The following is a 15,595-nucleotide window of genomic DNA, read 5'->3' on the forward strand; positions in this document are numbered from 1 at the left end:
AGCTGCCAGGGAAGGACCATTTTTTTTTTTTATTTTAATAATAAATTTTATTTTTATATTCCCCATACAATTGCAGCCCCCCATTCTGACCCCAATCTCTCCCCTCCCACCCCCACCCCCTTAAAAGTGTCTCTGGTTCGTAGTTTTTTGTTGATTTTGAAGGACCATTCTGAGATCTGTCCAGAGATTTCTGAGGGCATCCAGGGCGGTCACTCCCCTGGGGGGCTGTCCTCAGTTGTTTCTTGAATAGCAAACACTTCCTTGAAATTCTTCTCAAATTCTGCCTCCAGTTTAAGTCCCCTTAGGCCAAAGTTAACGCTCTGAAAAAAAAAAAAAAAAGTGGTCCTCATTGTTGCCTCCCTGGGAGAAGGAGCAGGACCTTTGTCTTAAACCAGTTCTATCAGGTCACACTAAAACTCAGGCAGCTCAGGGAGCTTCCGTTTCCTCAGAGCATGCTTGTTTCTTCTCAACTAGACAGAAACCACAAGTGACCCCCACACTCGGGGACCCCTTTATTTGGTTTGGGTTATTCCCCTTAGTGAGTGCTAGAAAAGTAACCCACATTTTTAAACAGTTCAAAGACAAGAGTGGAGCTTCATGGGTCATTTCTGTCCCCTCTGGGGGTCCCTGTTAATAGTGGCCTATTCACAGCAGGGATCTGGAAGTGGGGGATTCCCAGCAGTCTGGTTGAGGGGAGCTGGTGGAGGGAAGAAGCACCAGGTTACTTCAGGAGACAATTCTCTCCTTAGGAGGTGGAGCAGGTGGATCTCGACTGTCCCGTGGGTGCCTTTGTGGAGGGCAATGAGCTGTCAGGGTGTAACAGGGTGGTCTCTGGGGAAAAGGGAGGTTCCAGGTTCCCTGCCCCACCTGAGGAGGGAGGGACAGAGCAGGGCGAGGGGAAGCCGGAGAGGGGACTGGAGAAGGAAAAAGGGAGCAGATGGAAGCCAGGAGCCCCCAGCAGGCAGGCGGAGCACAGAGACATGCACAACACTGGGCTTGCTGCTCAGCCTGGGACTTAGACCCGGGCCTTGGGGGACAGGGAAGGAGAGACTTGCCACAGACGGGGGTGAGACACCGGTAGGGAAGTGAACAGTGGCAGCTTTTATCTTGATTTTGATTTTGCTCTTTTCCTTCCAGAGCCTTCTGGCCATTTCTTCCCTCTTCCGATGGGTCCCCACCAGCAGATGCTTCAGGTTTTTGGGTTCAGTGGGCCTGCTCTGGGCCTACCCTGTGTGGGCATTTACCCATGCGGGGATGGGTACCTTTGGGTACTTGATTTAAACATGTTATTCTCTTCTTGTCCTTGTTGCACACTAATTGTAGTAAATCTCCCTTCCATTAAAGGTCTTATGCACTAGAAAAGACAAACTTATGTTTTGTCTTGATGTGGTAGATGGAAGAACTTATTTAGGAAGGGAATTTTGGGGGTTCTGGGGTGCCCCTCACCATGCCCAGTAACAAGGGGTGGGAAGAGAAAGTGCTGGAAGCAGTGGCAGTACAGACCTTGTAAGATACTTTGTGGTTTTGGAAAATGAGGCGCATGTCCTGCACAAACTCCTGCACTCGGGAGTATCCCTGCTTATTTAGCTTCTTCTTGATTTTGTCCAACCACATGGGTTCCTTCAGTTTTTGAGAAACTTCCTTAATCTGGTGAGAAAAATAGATCAATGCGACAGTTACGAACACACTCTGCTTCTGCAAATTCTCACAAAACCCAGCAGAAATGCAACAAGGTCAAGGTAACAGCAGCTCCTGCTCTTAGCCCTTGGACGGGGATCAGAGTCCCCAGGGCCCAGGTCAGGGTCAGGTGACCTCTGCCGCCTGTTGTCATGGCTTCTTGTTACTTACATAATAATAATGTGGAATCCTCTTAAAAAAGGAGCTTTCGGAATGGCCATAGACCTTCATGAGGAGCAAGGCACATTTCTGCAGGAGAAGGGGACTGTGAATGGAGAGCAACTTGGAGAGAATGAGCCCTTATGCATGTCCGGGCAGAGGCATGCCCACCAGTCTTCCAGAAGTTTCCCCAAACATGTATTGGTCTAGGAAGCAGACTTGGAATGGCTGAGCTGTTTTCAAGCAAACAAGTCTCGGTGTGTTCAGCCTCCTGGAGGCCTGGCTCCAAGAGTAGGCTCCCCTGGGGGCCCTCCCCCTCGTCCTTGGCCCATGTGCCTGCTCCTGGGTGAGGGGCAAAGGGAGGTTGGGGGTTCCCAATGCTCTCACCAACTGCTCCTCGGGCTGCATCGGCCTTGCCAGGACCTCGGCCTCCCCCCGACGCGGCTGGCTTCCCGAGGACTCATTCACCTCGCAGAAGGTGCAGCTCCACGGGTCCCTGTGGGTGGGCACAGGTGGGCAGGGGAGCAGCTGTGGAAAGAGCCCCTGCTCCTGTGGCCGTAGCTGTCCTCCGTGAGCATGGCTGGAGGGGACACCTCCCGTCTCCAAGCTCCGTTGTGGGGCCTGAGACAGTGGCCTCCTCCCAGCCAGGGTGGCGGGGGTGGGCAGAACGTGGAGGGACGCCTTTGCTTCCCCATCTGAGCTGCAGGGAGCCCAGGATCTCTGTCCCCAGGCCTGCATGTCAGAAACGGGCTGTGTCCCGGAGGGGCCCAGGCGCCATCGGAGCGGGGAGAGCAGGCCAGGTTCCCTGCCCCGTCTAGCGCAGCACCGGACGCAAACAACTGTCGTCTCCATTTCTGTGAACGGGAGTCCATGCTGGAAGCTTCTAGGTTGGGACAGCGGCCGTCTGGAGACCAGCGATTCCAGCAGCAGAGGAGAGGAAAGAACCGCCCTCCCGGCACAGCAGCTGACATGGTTCTCCGGGGACCACCCTCGGGCCTCGGAGCTCCCGCTCTCTCCCATGCCCATGCCAACTCTGCAGGGGGGACCGGCCCTCACGGGTGGGCACCGTGTCTCACAAACCTCTCCGTGTCCTCAAGGGGGATGTGACAGTCTTTGTGAAAGGACCTGGGACAAGTGTCGCAGCACAGCAGCAGCCCTCTGGCCCCGCACACCTCGCACGTGTTAGAGTTTTCTGGCTGGAAGGTAAAACAGTGCCCGGAGGCCCAGTGAGCTCACAGCTGGCAGCTCGAGGGGTGGTGCCCGCCTGGGTGGGCCTGCATGGACTCTCAGCCCCCAGAGCCAGGGAAGGATGGCAGGGAGCAGGGATTTCAGGAGAGGACATCCTGGTCTGCGGTGAATTCAGGAGGGAGGCTCCGTGTGTCGGGCCTGACAGATTCAGACGGAAAAGCTGCCCCATGAAACCAGAGATTCTATCCCAGAAAGACTGGCGACAAAACAAGACAATTTCATCGGAATCTGAACCATTGTATTAACCTTGCAGATCAAACCAGGTCCTGCAATAAAGTATTAAATTTATGTGCCCAGAGCAGCATGACTAAACTGACTCACAGAAGGGGGATATATTGAAAATTAAATAAGAAGGAAGATATTTGTATGTGTGCAAAGTAATAAGTCACACAAATCAACAGTTACTTTGCATCATGTTCTGGGTTTCTGGGTGAAAATATTTGTGTTGGATGAATTGGGTTCTGGGGATTTCTTTTGTGTGCAAATGGCCGCATATTGGAAACGTTAGCCCAAAGGGATGTCTTGCCAGGTGCTCCCACTGAAAGTTAGGGGATCTGCAAGCACAACCTCTGAGGCTGCTCTGGCACGCAAGCATAGCTCATTTTTCCTCTCAGGGCAGGCTCCCATAGCTCACCATCATTCTCCAGAAAGAGTGACCCTCGTCCCCAGGAGAATAAGGACAACCAAAGTAACCAAAGTTTAAGAATCTTGAATCCATATCTTTTTAACATTTATGTCTCCAGCTCTTAGTTTCTCAGCCCAGCTGCACATAGAATGATCCAGAGAAGAGTGTAAATTAAGAGTTCCTGGTCCCAGGGGCAGTGATTCTGACCAAGTTGGTGTGGGGCGGATGGGCTTGGGTATTGTTCTGAAGCCATACAATAAGTTACTTTGAGTATCAGAGTCATCTGGGACTTTCCCCACAATCTTAATGCCTAAATCAGCTCAGGAGAATTAAATGAGAATTTCCCCTTGGGTGGGTGGCAGGCAATGCAGCCTTTCAGAGGTCTTCAGGGGATCCCAATGTGCAGAGTAAGCTGAGATCTAATCTTGGCAGAATCTGAGTGTCAAGGTATGTTCTGAGTCAATGTTGAGTTGACTTGTGGTATCCGTCCCAGGGGGGATGATTTACACAGATGAGGGTGCTCTTGTTGGAACAGTTGCCACCCTCCCGTGGGCAGTTGGACCTGATCCTTCGTGTCTTCATGCACCCAAACAAGCCTCACAAACACTGGACTCCAGAGCTGTCCAGAAGATTGAAGCTTCCTCAGTTGGCTGAGGGTCAACATCACTGTGGATACAATCGAAACGTTTTGGGAGGATTGTTTGGGAGGTAAAGTGTGTATAAAACTATTTGTCCCTTTTCTCTTGGATGTCAGGTGTCATTATGACTGCATGATGTCCCATGTGAGTGCTGCCCCCTGGAGTTGTGGAGAGAAATCTGTTAAAAAGATAGGATTCAAGATTCTTAAACTTTGGTTACTTTGGTTGCTTTAATGTCAATCTTGTTGCAGTGAAAGAAAGCCATTATGATTTAGCTCTGAGAGTGAAGTCGCCCATAATTTTGGCAGATTTAAAGCAGGAAGCCATATTTAAACTGAGTGAAAATGCCCTGTGATTGCCATTAGTGATGGTTTCAGCCCCCTGAAGGCCCTGGGGATTGGGTACAGGGTTCTATAAGGGACCCACTGGCCTGGCGCATGTCTCTCTGCAGGACTCACGACAGGACCCACCCTTGAACACAGCAGCTCAATCTGGCCTATTCCTTCTGACTCATATATGTATTTTTTTAAGATTTGTTTTCTATTTATTCATGCATGCAAGAACTGGGGTGCAGGCCAGAGGTGTAGGGGTTGGTGAGAGGATTCACCAGTGACAAAGTGGGGAGCAGAACAGGCAGATCTACTGAAATATGCTGCTGAGGGGAGCAGCAGGCAAGACAGGAGAGGTCTGCTGCGCCTTGTGGGTCAGCTCCCTGGCCTGGGATTGAACTCGTGTTGCAGTGGCTGGCAATATCTCGATAGTGCTGAGACTTAAGCCCTTGCACCACCAGTGAGGTCCCAACCATCTGGCTGATGTTTAAAACATCCTTAGCTCTGCCTGCACCTGGAGTGAATGCCTGGGCTTTCCTTCTACCACCTTCTTTAAAATGCAGCCACCCTTCAACCTTGCTTCTCACCGCTCATCTGCAGACCAGCTGTGGCCATGATCACATCAACCTCAATTTTAGAGGCCACAGTGGTCTAGAACTCGGCCTCGCACACCCGCTTTCCAGGGGAAATGAGAAAATGGGAGTCTCCACTGGACAAATGGAAAGGAGCTTTTGCCCTGAGACACACCCCAGTACCATCTACCTGGCGAGGGTTATGTGTCTGTGGCTCTCTGCTCATCTCTGCTAATCTACTGAGTGTGAGCCTCAGGGGAACATATCAGACATAGACGATGCACCAAGGGGAAAGGCCTGGGTTGTCTGGGGTTCCAGGTGGGGGTTAAAACTTACATAAGGATCAGGCCTCCCAGGCGGCGCAGCAGTTGAGAGCTGGGTTGCAAAGCTGCCCGCAGCCTCTGCAGCGCCAGTTTGATCCCCGGCTGCTCCCTGGCCACCGGAGGAGGGTCCCACATGGCGCGCAGACCTCTCCTGCCGCCCGCTGCTCCCCTCAGCAGTGTACTTCGGTCCTTCTGCCTGCTCTGCTCCCCGCTCTGGCTCTGGTGAATTCTCTCGCCCTCCCGCGCTTCTGACTGTACCCAGTGCTTGTATAAATAAATAAATAAATGAATAAATAAATCTTTAAAAAAAAAAAAAAAACTTACATAAGGATCAACTGAGGGATAACCGAAAGAATTCTGTGTTTTCCCCTGAAAAGAGAGAAAGATTAAGTGACAATATTGAATGGGAGCTTGAATTAACCACTTATTAAACTGCTGCCTGTTAAAGGATTCTAGTCACAGTCTACTCAGTCTACTCAGGGTTTCAGTTGTTTGTATGGCCTATATTTGGGCTAGAAGTCTTCCAAGTGCCAGGCGCCACCTCATGGCCCCGTGAACTTCCTTCTCTGGCTTTCAGACCCAAGACAGACCTTTGCATGGTCATGTAGGAGTCTGGCCCTGTTTTCAATGATGGAATTAGAGAAAATGTCCTCCGAGGGGCATTCAGGCATTTTCTCTACACCAGAGGGCCTTGTCCCATGGGAGGAGGTGCAACGAGTGTGTCGGCTCAGGACGCATCACCAGCAGCCCCAGTGCAAAAAGCCCCAAAGATTAAACTGCATCCCAGGTTCCCAGTGCTATAATTCTTCCAGGAGGCCACCCTCATCTCCCCTCCATCCAAATCCCAAGATGTCAGCTGGCTGACTATTCAGAGGTCACTGACTGCCACCTACTAGGTTTATGTTGCTTTTGCTTATCCAGTAGAACCACCTGGCCTCCTTCCCTCCTGGGATCTAGGCACCTGAGCTTATATACAGCCAGGACAGAGAGGTGATAGACATGTGTGACCCATGGGAGAATGACCCTAGCAGTGGCCATATCACTGCCCACCTCTCTACAAGGCCTAGAGGCCCGTTCCCATCACCCCCATGAGTTATTCTTCCACGTTAGACAGTGAAGTTGAAACAATCCTTAAGGTCAAGGATATTATTTCAGTCTTCTTCAATGTCCATTGAGGATTAGTCCCTGAGGGACCCAGGCCTAAATCAGCCCATTGAGAACAGGCCACATTTCTTGCCTTTTTAAATAAGCACAAAACACAAAGATTGTGCTTGATTATTACTTAGTGACTGAATAAACAAGTATTGTTTTGCTTAGGAAAAGTGATTGTTTGCTATCTCTAAGCAAATATTACCAAACAATAAATGGTTGTTCCAGAGGAGTGTACTGATCATTTCAGAACATGGCAACTGTCACTGGGACATGTGCATGGCCCTTGTCAGGAGACAGGAAACTGTTGTGGTTACCAGAGTGACAATGAAGTTTCTAGAGACCAAGGGGCTCTGTCAAAACTCGAGATCCTCTGGGAGGTACAGAGGGCCCCTGGGGTAGTAATAAATCCTGGGACCTCTCTGGGAGGCTGTTCTCCTCATGGGAGACTTAAGATGTTTCTTGGTCGACTCAGGAGAAGCCAGAGGCAATAGCAGCTTGTTGCAAACAATGTTGTGCTCATGACTCAGGGTAGATATTGTACATAGGAAGCTGCCAGTTCACGTGGGTGATCTAGACTGAGGGGGTATTGATGCCTGGAGAATGGCCCCAAAGCTGGTTGTTAACATACTCACTAACAAGGGCAAACAAGCGTTTCCCTTTGGGTAATGCTGGGGATGAAACATCCCAGAACTGATAGCTCAAACCATCCAGAACATCAGGTCATTTAAAGGCCTGGACCTCAAATTGCTGTTGGAAGGTGAAGTCCTATTGGCCAACTAAGTGTGACTGAGCTGAGAGCTCTGTGAATGTCTCAACATCTATTTCTATCTGTGGTATTTAAGAATTACATTTCTTCCCCACCATTCTTCCTCAAATGCTCATCCATGTCTAGCGTGAAAATTAATAAAGGAACATCCACTAAAACTGAAGTTGGGAAGGCCTGTAAAGGGAACTCACATATCACTACTTGACATTGTCATGCACGTTTCATTCTTGCATGCCCCAAAGGGAAGAAGCAAACCCTTACACTTCCAAACAGGAAGAAGTCACTTTAGTATCCCAAAGGGAGAGTCATCCTGCACAGCAATACCTCCACCAATAAGAAGTGCTGTCACTCGTCACCAAGTAGCTACCACCCCCACCCCATTCCCCTGCTTTCCCCAATAACAGCAGGGTTCCCACCTTTGAGTATCTGGATTTGCTTATAGTTCACTATTGCAATTATGTGCATTTTCCAAATTTCAGTTCACCTGCTTTTCTCAAATGTACCCATTTTCTTGGTAAAATAACTGGTTATTTATCTTGTATATCCAAACCAGTCTTAGAGAACCATCAGCTTGTCCTGAATCTACTCCGCCCCTTACAAGCTTGACTGCCCTCTCCATAACTCTTCCATAAAAGGAGAAATCACCTTCACAGTGATAAGGGAGGTCTGCACAGCCTCCCTGGTAGTGCCAAAGGGGTGGCATCAAAGTGAACAGAACTATATTCTAGGGTAGCCCCTCCTGTGCAATACGTCAGTCTCCCAGAAGTTTTCTCAACAGCACCATCCTCGTGAAGGGGAGATACATACCCCTTGAAAATAATTTTTCATGCCTGTGTGTACATTTTGTTACAAGGTATAAGGAAATGTAAAGGCTCCAAAAAGAAGTTGGCTTTTGTTTGCCACCCACATGGAATGGTATATGGCTTCAGTCCCCCAGCCTAGCCATCTAGTGAAGGTGAGCAAAGTTTTGCTCCCTCTGATTTAAATCAAGGTAGAAAATAGTATGAAAGGGAAAAAAAAAACCTGTAAGTTGAAGATGACCCTATCATTTTTTAGGAAATGTTTTCCTGTATACCATACCCAAACACGTTTGCTTTTCCAACTTGGACACGCTTACTACCTTTACATCAATTGCTAAAACTCATCCCTGAGTTCTATTTGGATGACTCTTTATCATCTGCATCTCAAATGGTTTACCATTCAAAGAAGACCTTGCCTATACAATATGACTGTTCATAGCAGCTATTTTGAAGGTACATGGGAACAAAAAACAACAGGTAGGATGGATGGATGAAGCTTAACTTTACTTACCTACATGGGGACCACGAAATAACATATTGAACATGTCAAACCAGTTAATAAGAAGAGCTTGTAGAAAGTTATATAATAATCACCTTTCCTCTCCTGTTATAGTTTCTTGGAGGTTTATCTAGAAATCCATCCTGAGAGAAAAAAAGATCCAAGTACATGGTTAGCCTGTGCTTTTGTTTCGTGAGTCTGGCATTTTGAACCTCTTCCCAAATATTTCTACCTGAATGTCCCACTATCAACTCAAACTCAAAGTGAGAAACCATCTCTCTCTCACCCACACACTTGTAATTCTGGAATTCAATCAATTGAAGCTGGTATCTGTAGCGTCTCCTTTCTCTTGTGCTTTTCCCCTAAGATTAAGAGGACTTTCTTCACGATGTCTTGGACACATCACACCTCCTTTCCATTTTCACCAATGCCACCCTAGCTTGTGTCCTTACACCAGGGCAATTCCATCAGTCCTAAACCTACTGGATGTCAGGCACTCTGCTCAGCCATGGGCACACAAAGATAGACAACCCTCAGAGGGGTCTAGAGAGAAAAAGAAAATGCATGGAAGGATAAATAATCAATGGCATAAGAAGAGTCTTAATAGAGGACTCTGGAAGCCCCGGTGAGGGGTGGCCAGGGCCAGCTCAGCCAGGGAATATTCAGAGAGAGAGTTGACATTTGAGCTGAGCACTGTAGGCTGAATATGGGTTTCTTGGGTTGAAAGACATTGATGGCATCAAGGTCCCCTGGCTCTCCAAGAGAGTGTCTATGAGTTTAAACTCATTAGCTTGACCTTACACCCTTGCAAACAACCCCCACAGGTGGATCACACACAGTCTGTCTGCCTTAACTTTGACTGTGGTTCTGATTTTCATATCATGCTTTCCATGGATTGTCTTCTTCCCATGTGCATCACTGTCGACGCCTCTTTCAGTGCACGAAGCTGTCTGTGTTTATCGTCAGAATGAACTCTCCCTCCCTCCACCCCTGCATTTCTTCTGACAGAGCGCCTTTTACTACATTTATGTGCTGCACTGTACTGAGGTTATGATTGTGGGCCTCTTTTCTCCCAAGTGTAAGGCTAAACTCAGAGGCATCAGGGCTTAAACTATAACTCAGCAAATACTCAGGGAGCAAATGGTGACCACACCGTGGAGTATATCAAGGAAAGTCACATTTCCTGCCCCATCACCGCCATACCTCTATCAGCATTTGCAGGGGTATCCCACCACAGCGCAAACTCTTCTTCCAATTCTTTGATCTTTCAAGGCCTCCTTTGACTTCAAATGCCCTGGGGGTGAGCCAATTTCCATCCTCACATTGTATACACCGTACAGAGGTTCCTGCAAGATGAGCATACATTGGTTTTGAGCTCTCTTTGTTCTCAGAATGCAGAAGGTGGTCTCCACCCCAATGGACATGGATACACCCATTAGGGCTCAAGATCAACAATGGGAGGGGGGTGACCAATTTCAGAATCCTCAAGCCCAGCCATTTAGTGCCCTCACAGGAGACTTCCTACTTTCTGTGCATATTTCTTTCAGTTTGTACAACAAAAATTGATAATTACCATCAAAATCTACCTTCTAAAAGGTTTCCAAATCACCTACAAAGAAAAAGGAAGTGATTCTGAAGAGTGGGAGGATTTCAATGTGATATTGAATTCTGGGGCTTGAGAATAGGACAGAGTTTCCAGTTAACTGTGGTGACAAGTGGCAGCAGAAGCTCAGGTTGCTCAGGGATGGCAGTTTCGGAGGTGGGGGGCAGGGGTGGCGTGTGCTGCTCAGAATGGCACCCCAACCACATCCACCACATGACTCATTGAATGGCTCTATTGAATAGAGACTTCTCCACCCCTGAATCCTGTTATCTGGCAGAAATTTTCAGTTATGTGTAAAAGAGTCTAGTGGTAAACATCATTAATCATTAGAGAAAATCAAGTCAAAACCACAGTGAGAAACTATTTCCTATTCACTAGGTGAACCATAATAAAAAAAGAGAATAACCAGAGTTGGAAAGGAAGTAGAGAAATTGGAGCCCTCATATGTTGCTGATGGGACTATAAGCTGGTACAGCCACTGTGGAAAACATTTTGGTGTTTCCTTAACAACTTAAACAGAGAATTAGGACATTTTCTGTTTCACCCTGGCAGTATACCCCAAAGAATTGAAAATAGATGCTCATACATAAGCTTTCACGTAGATGTTCACAACAGCATTATTCACAATAGTTAAAAGAACGGAAGCAACCCAAGCTGAGAAGTGGAGAAAAAAGATAGGGTATATCCATACCATTAACACTGCATTATTTGAATTAAAAGAGGCAAAATACAGCAGTACAAGGATGACCCTGGATAACATCAAGCTAAGTAAAAGAACCAATCACAACAGGCATATATTACAGATTGCTTTTGTATGAGATCTCTAGAAGGGAATATTTATAGGGCAGAAATTAGATCTGTGACTGATTAGCACTGGGCGGTGAGGTAAGGTGGAGAGTTTTTGACTGCTAATAAACCTAGGGCTTCCTTTGGGAGGGGTATTCTAAATCCATAAGGTGGTGATGACTGTATAATCCTGTGACTGTACAAACAAAACTCAACATTGAACTGTACACTCTTAGTGCTGAAGAGTATGACATGTGAGTTTTATCTCAGTAAAGCTGTTCAATTCTTTATCTGACTTATGTAAAGTAATTCCTCATACTTATACCATGAAGCGGGGTTTTATTATTCTCTTTTTGGATGAGAAATTTCAGCCTCAGGGAGGTTCCCTTCTCTACTCAAATGAATCTGTCACTCTTGGCATCGTTGAGGCGGGGAATTGGGTTTTCTGTTCTAAATTCTGGGCTCTTCTTATGGCGTTGGTGTCCTGTCCTTAGCATAATGAGCCAGAAGGGATACAGGTTATAAAGGTGGAGGCGAAGTCCCTCCCTTTTCTCTGGTTCGTTGGGCAATCCCATGGACACATCTGTGTGGGAGTGAGCACCTACTGTGTAGACTATGTCCACCATCTTAGGGATCCCTTCCTCCCCCTCTCAAGTCAGCTGCAGCCCCAATTTCTTGAATGATGTCTAATGCACATGGATAATTCCACTGCTCCATGGGATCCCATCAGATAGGAGTTGAAAATTAAAGTAGACCATGACACCCACCTCGTTGCAATTTCCTCTTATATAACATCCCTGTCACCTCACCACAGGTCACAGGCAGTATTTGAGAGTGAAAATCCACATTTTCATGTCTGTGATTTCTTGATCCTGAAAGAGATTTCCTTGTTCCATCTCATTTTGCAATTGCACACCTCCCCCCACCCCACCCCTGCCCACCTTGAGCTTTTTCCTAAAAAGACAGAGGGGTACTTAGGAAAGTTGACTGCACAAGTCTCTAGTTACTTCTAGGGTATATCCATACCATTAACACTGTATTTTTTTAATTAAAAGAGGCAAAGTGTCACTTTTAATACAGAACTCTTGATGTCTACCTCTATATCATCGTCAAATCTCACACAAAGAAAATGCTTTAGCAGAGAAACTAGGATCCATCAAACTGTCTTAACTCCTAATTTATCAGTCCTCCACAGGACACTAAGTGTAGACTGTGGTCACAGGCTGAGGGAGCAGTCCAGCTGTAACTCGCTCACTGAAGTTAGGTAGCTGGAGACAAATCAGACTGAACTTGTCCCTCCTGACAGGACTCTGACCGCAAACTGAGAGAGGAGATGGCCTCTGACTTCTACTTGTGTTCTCTGCTTTACTGCATGTCACTTTCACATTAGTTTTCTCCAGAGAGGAAAGATCTCAGGGAGTTCTAGAACATTCTGCAAATGGGATGGGTGGAAGGGGGCTGGAGATGTCATATCTACAGAAGGCCTTTGAATGAATAAACTGAAAGAGGCTGTATCTTTCCAAATAAAAATGTCTTCACAAAGAGAAGAAGCCACATACTGAATGAAGGTGGCTGTGCTTCCCTATTAACCCTGGGCCATGCAGCATGGACTATTAAATTTGTGAGAAATAAACCATTTTTGAAGGCAGGTATGTTGGGGCCTCTTTTTACAGTGTCTATGCCTATATCCTAACTGACAGGACAGCTCAGAAACTGTCATGGGAGACTGTAAGAGGCAAGAAAACCAAAACCATAAGCAGTGTCTTAATAAACTGACTATTTCTCTTGGTGCGCTTAGCATTTTGTGTGTTTCTCCGGATTCTCTTAATTCTTGTCCAGGAATGTCCTTTCTTTTTTTCTTAAAAAAAGAGAGAGAGAAGTTAATCATTCAGAGCCATAAATGTAATTCCCAAAGCCTGTGGTTAATAATTTTCAAGTTTTTTTTTTTTTTTTTTTTCCAGACTGTGATCCACAAGAATGGGGCAAAATTCTTAACTACCAGTGAGGCTGATTCTGAGTTACATTGTCCTCTGCATGTACCTGAGAGATTCTAGGGGATGAGCTTCCCTTAAAAATTAGAAAAAGCAACATTGGAAAATATTTTGCTGGTGTCTTAGACTGAAAGGTAACTGTTGTGGTTGTATATATAATACATAGATAACACAGTCTTGGAAAGTTGCATATGCCTAAGAATTTTTCCATTTCTTCAAGATTGCCCAATTTGTTGCTGTGTAATTATTCATCATACTCTGTAATTATCCTTTTTATTTCTGTAGTATCTGTTGTAACTTCTTTTTTAGTTATAATTTTTTGTGTTTGTTTTCTGTCTTCTTAGTGAGTCTGGCTAAACATTTGTCTATTTTGTTAGTCTTTTTAAAAGAACCACTTTCTGGTTTTTAAATCTCCATTTTGTTAATTTCTGTGCTGATTTTATTACTTCCTTTATTCCAATTTAATCTTTATCACTTTACTTAGCAATCTCCTTAGGTACATACTCAGAAAGTTCTGCCTTTGCATATCTTCAGGACATATCTTGAAGATATTATAGGTTTACCACGTTCTTTGCTTTCTTCCCTCACTAGGAAACTCTTTGGCATCTAAATTTTTGCTAACAAATTGTGCAAGGCTATCCAGACATTTTCTATCCTTTTATTTGAAGTTCTTCCCATTTGCCAATCTTCCTCTGCCCATTGCCCAATTCTGAAACCACATTCATATTTTTAGGTATGTGTGATAGCTGCACCCCACTTCCAATAAGCAAGATCTGCGTTACTCTTCCTTTTTTTTTTTTTTTTGCCATAACAAGTAACCCAGATTTAGTGGGTTTTCATCTTATAACTATGTGGGTTAGAACTCTGACAAGATTTCTTTGGGTTCAAATCAAGATTTCAGCTGGTCTTTGTTTCTTCCTGGAAGCTATGAAAGTGCATTTATTTCCTTGAATTTTCTGGTTTCTAGGGGTGACCTACAAACTTTGCTCTTTCCCTCCATCTTCAAAGTCAGCAACATTGTCTCTCTCTGTGACTACCTTCTTCAGCCACTTCTCTCCCCCATCAGGAATGATTCTCCACTTTTTGAGGCCTCTATGATTATATTGGGAGCACCGAGATAATCCAAGGTAATCTGCTCTTGCAAGGTACCTCCTTGATTATATTGTAAAATACTTTTCACCATGTAAAATAAGGGATTGCATGATCCAGAGATTAAGCTATGGATATCTATAATGAAAGTGACATTAAAAAACTTCTTTTAACCCCCAAAGCAAGTAAAATCTTAGTCATTCTTACTTCTCTTCCTCTTGACTCTTGCCAAAGTAGAGTTGGTTCCAAGGTCTACAGTGCCTAGAAAACAGCAAGTGATAGCAAAGAACTCATAGAGGCCAGTCACCACTCAGCCTGGGGTCTGTGGTTGCTCAGGGTCACCCCCAAACCACGGTCTTCAGGCAGCCTTACCTATCATGTCACACGCTTGGCTATGTTCAGGCCCTGCTTTCCAACTTGCTGGCACACATTTGGGGGAGCACATTACACACGGACATGTCTCTTTTTCAAGGGCTGGTAACTCTGTTTTTGGGTTAAAAGCATGATTTATGAAGAGTTTTATTTGTCCCAGTGACCCTCTCCTCTGTACCCTGCTTGATCCCCATTTATCTATTCTTCCTTTGAAGTCTTTCATTGGGGGCAATAGTTGACTTTTTCTAAACTTGGATACGAAGTATACAAGGTCTACAGTACCTAGAAATCAGCAAGTGATAGGGAAGAAGTCATAGAGGCCAGTCACCACTCAGCCTGGGGTCTGAGAGGTATACTTTGTATACAGGTATACAAAGTACTCTCTTTGGTCTTATCAGAATTCTGTTTTTTAATTATTTTTAAGTCATTATTACTGTGACCATCATAGGAGAGGAGGCTAGCTTCTGAAGCCTCTTTATTCATTTGCAGAACTTCTAGTTCACCAGAGACTAAAGAGAAACAAAAAAGCCACAGTCCAGGGATCCTGAAACCAGCCTGGGAAAACGCTCCTGGTGCTCTCATGCTACACACTGATCTTCTGAGCTAAGACGAGCTGCCTTCTGGAGAAAAAGTATCTCTGCTCCAATAATCACATCTGAGATCTAACAGAACCACGCTTCCTCATCTTTTGCACCTCATTCTGCTTTCTCTCCCATGTTTTACTTGCAACTCAAAGAATAAAAAAGATCTTGTCCTTTTGGTGGTGGTGGGGGGAATGCTGCTTTGAAAATTTTAGGTTACCAGAACCAGTTTAACTCAACCCCATTGGCCAATGACTATTTACACCACTAATTTAAAGCTAGCTAGTCACAGGCAGCCTTAGACTTTTGGAAGTCAGTCGACCAGCCAGAGTCACTCCAGAAATCTGTGTCTGTGTCCATTGAGTCTGCCTGTTCCTGACCGTGC

At 45.8% G+C, this 15,595-nt stretch overlaps 1 protein-coding gene across 9 annotated transcripts in view; it reads right to left on the reverse strand.

Moving 5' to 3' along the window:
* Positions 1-119: 119 nt before the first annotated feature.
* Positions 120-15,595, reverse strand: part of LOC119256669 (nuclear body protein SP140-like protein) — a 31,653-nt gene continuing 16,177 nt past the window's right edge. For 7 of the 9 annotated variants that reach the window (XM_054700207.1, XM_054700209.1, XM_037524445.2 and 4 more), the window contains 12 exons: positions 14,630-14,740; positions 14,465-14,518; positions 12,955-13,035; positions 11,945-12,049; positions 9,992-10,134; positions 8,884-8,931; positions 5,896-5,940; positions 2,917-3,032; positions 2,224-2,332; positions 1,849-1,926; positions 1,504-1,647; positions 120-320 (listed from right to left, as the gene is read on the reverse strand). In XM_054700207.1, the coding sequence (XP_054556182.1) occupies positions 210-320; positions 1,504-1,647; positions 1,849-1,926; positions 2,224-2,332; positions 2,917-3,032; positions 5,896-5,940; positions 8,884-8,931; positions 9,992-10,134; positions 11,945-12,049; positions 12,955-13,035; positions 14,465-14,518; positions 14,630-14,740 (1,145 nt within the window). In that variant the 3' untranslated portion in view covers positions 120-209. The remainder of the gene's footprint in view (positions 321-1,503; positions 1,648-1,848; positions 1,927-2,223; positions 2,333-2,916; positions 3,033-5,895; positions 5,941-8,883; positions 8,932-9,991; positions 10,135-11,944; positions 12,050-12,954; positions 13,036-14,464; positions 14,519-14,629; positions 14,741-15,595) is intronic. The other 2 variants (XM_037524446.2, XM_037524444.2) reach the window with 2 other exon arrangements.

The sequence above is a fragment of the Talpa occidentalis genome, unplaced genomic scaffold, assembly GCF_014898055.3.
Source record: "Talpa occidentalis isolate TD23 unplaced genomic scaffold, MPIMG_talOcc4v2.1 talOcc4.369, whole genome shotgun sequence".
Classification (NCBI taxonomy): Eukaryota; Metazoa; Chordata; class Mammalia; order Eulipotyphla; family Talpidae; genus Talpa; species Talpa occidentalis.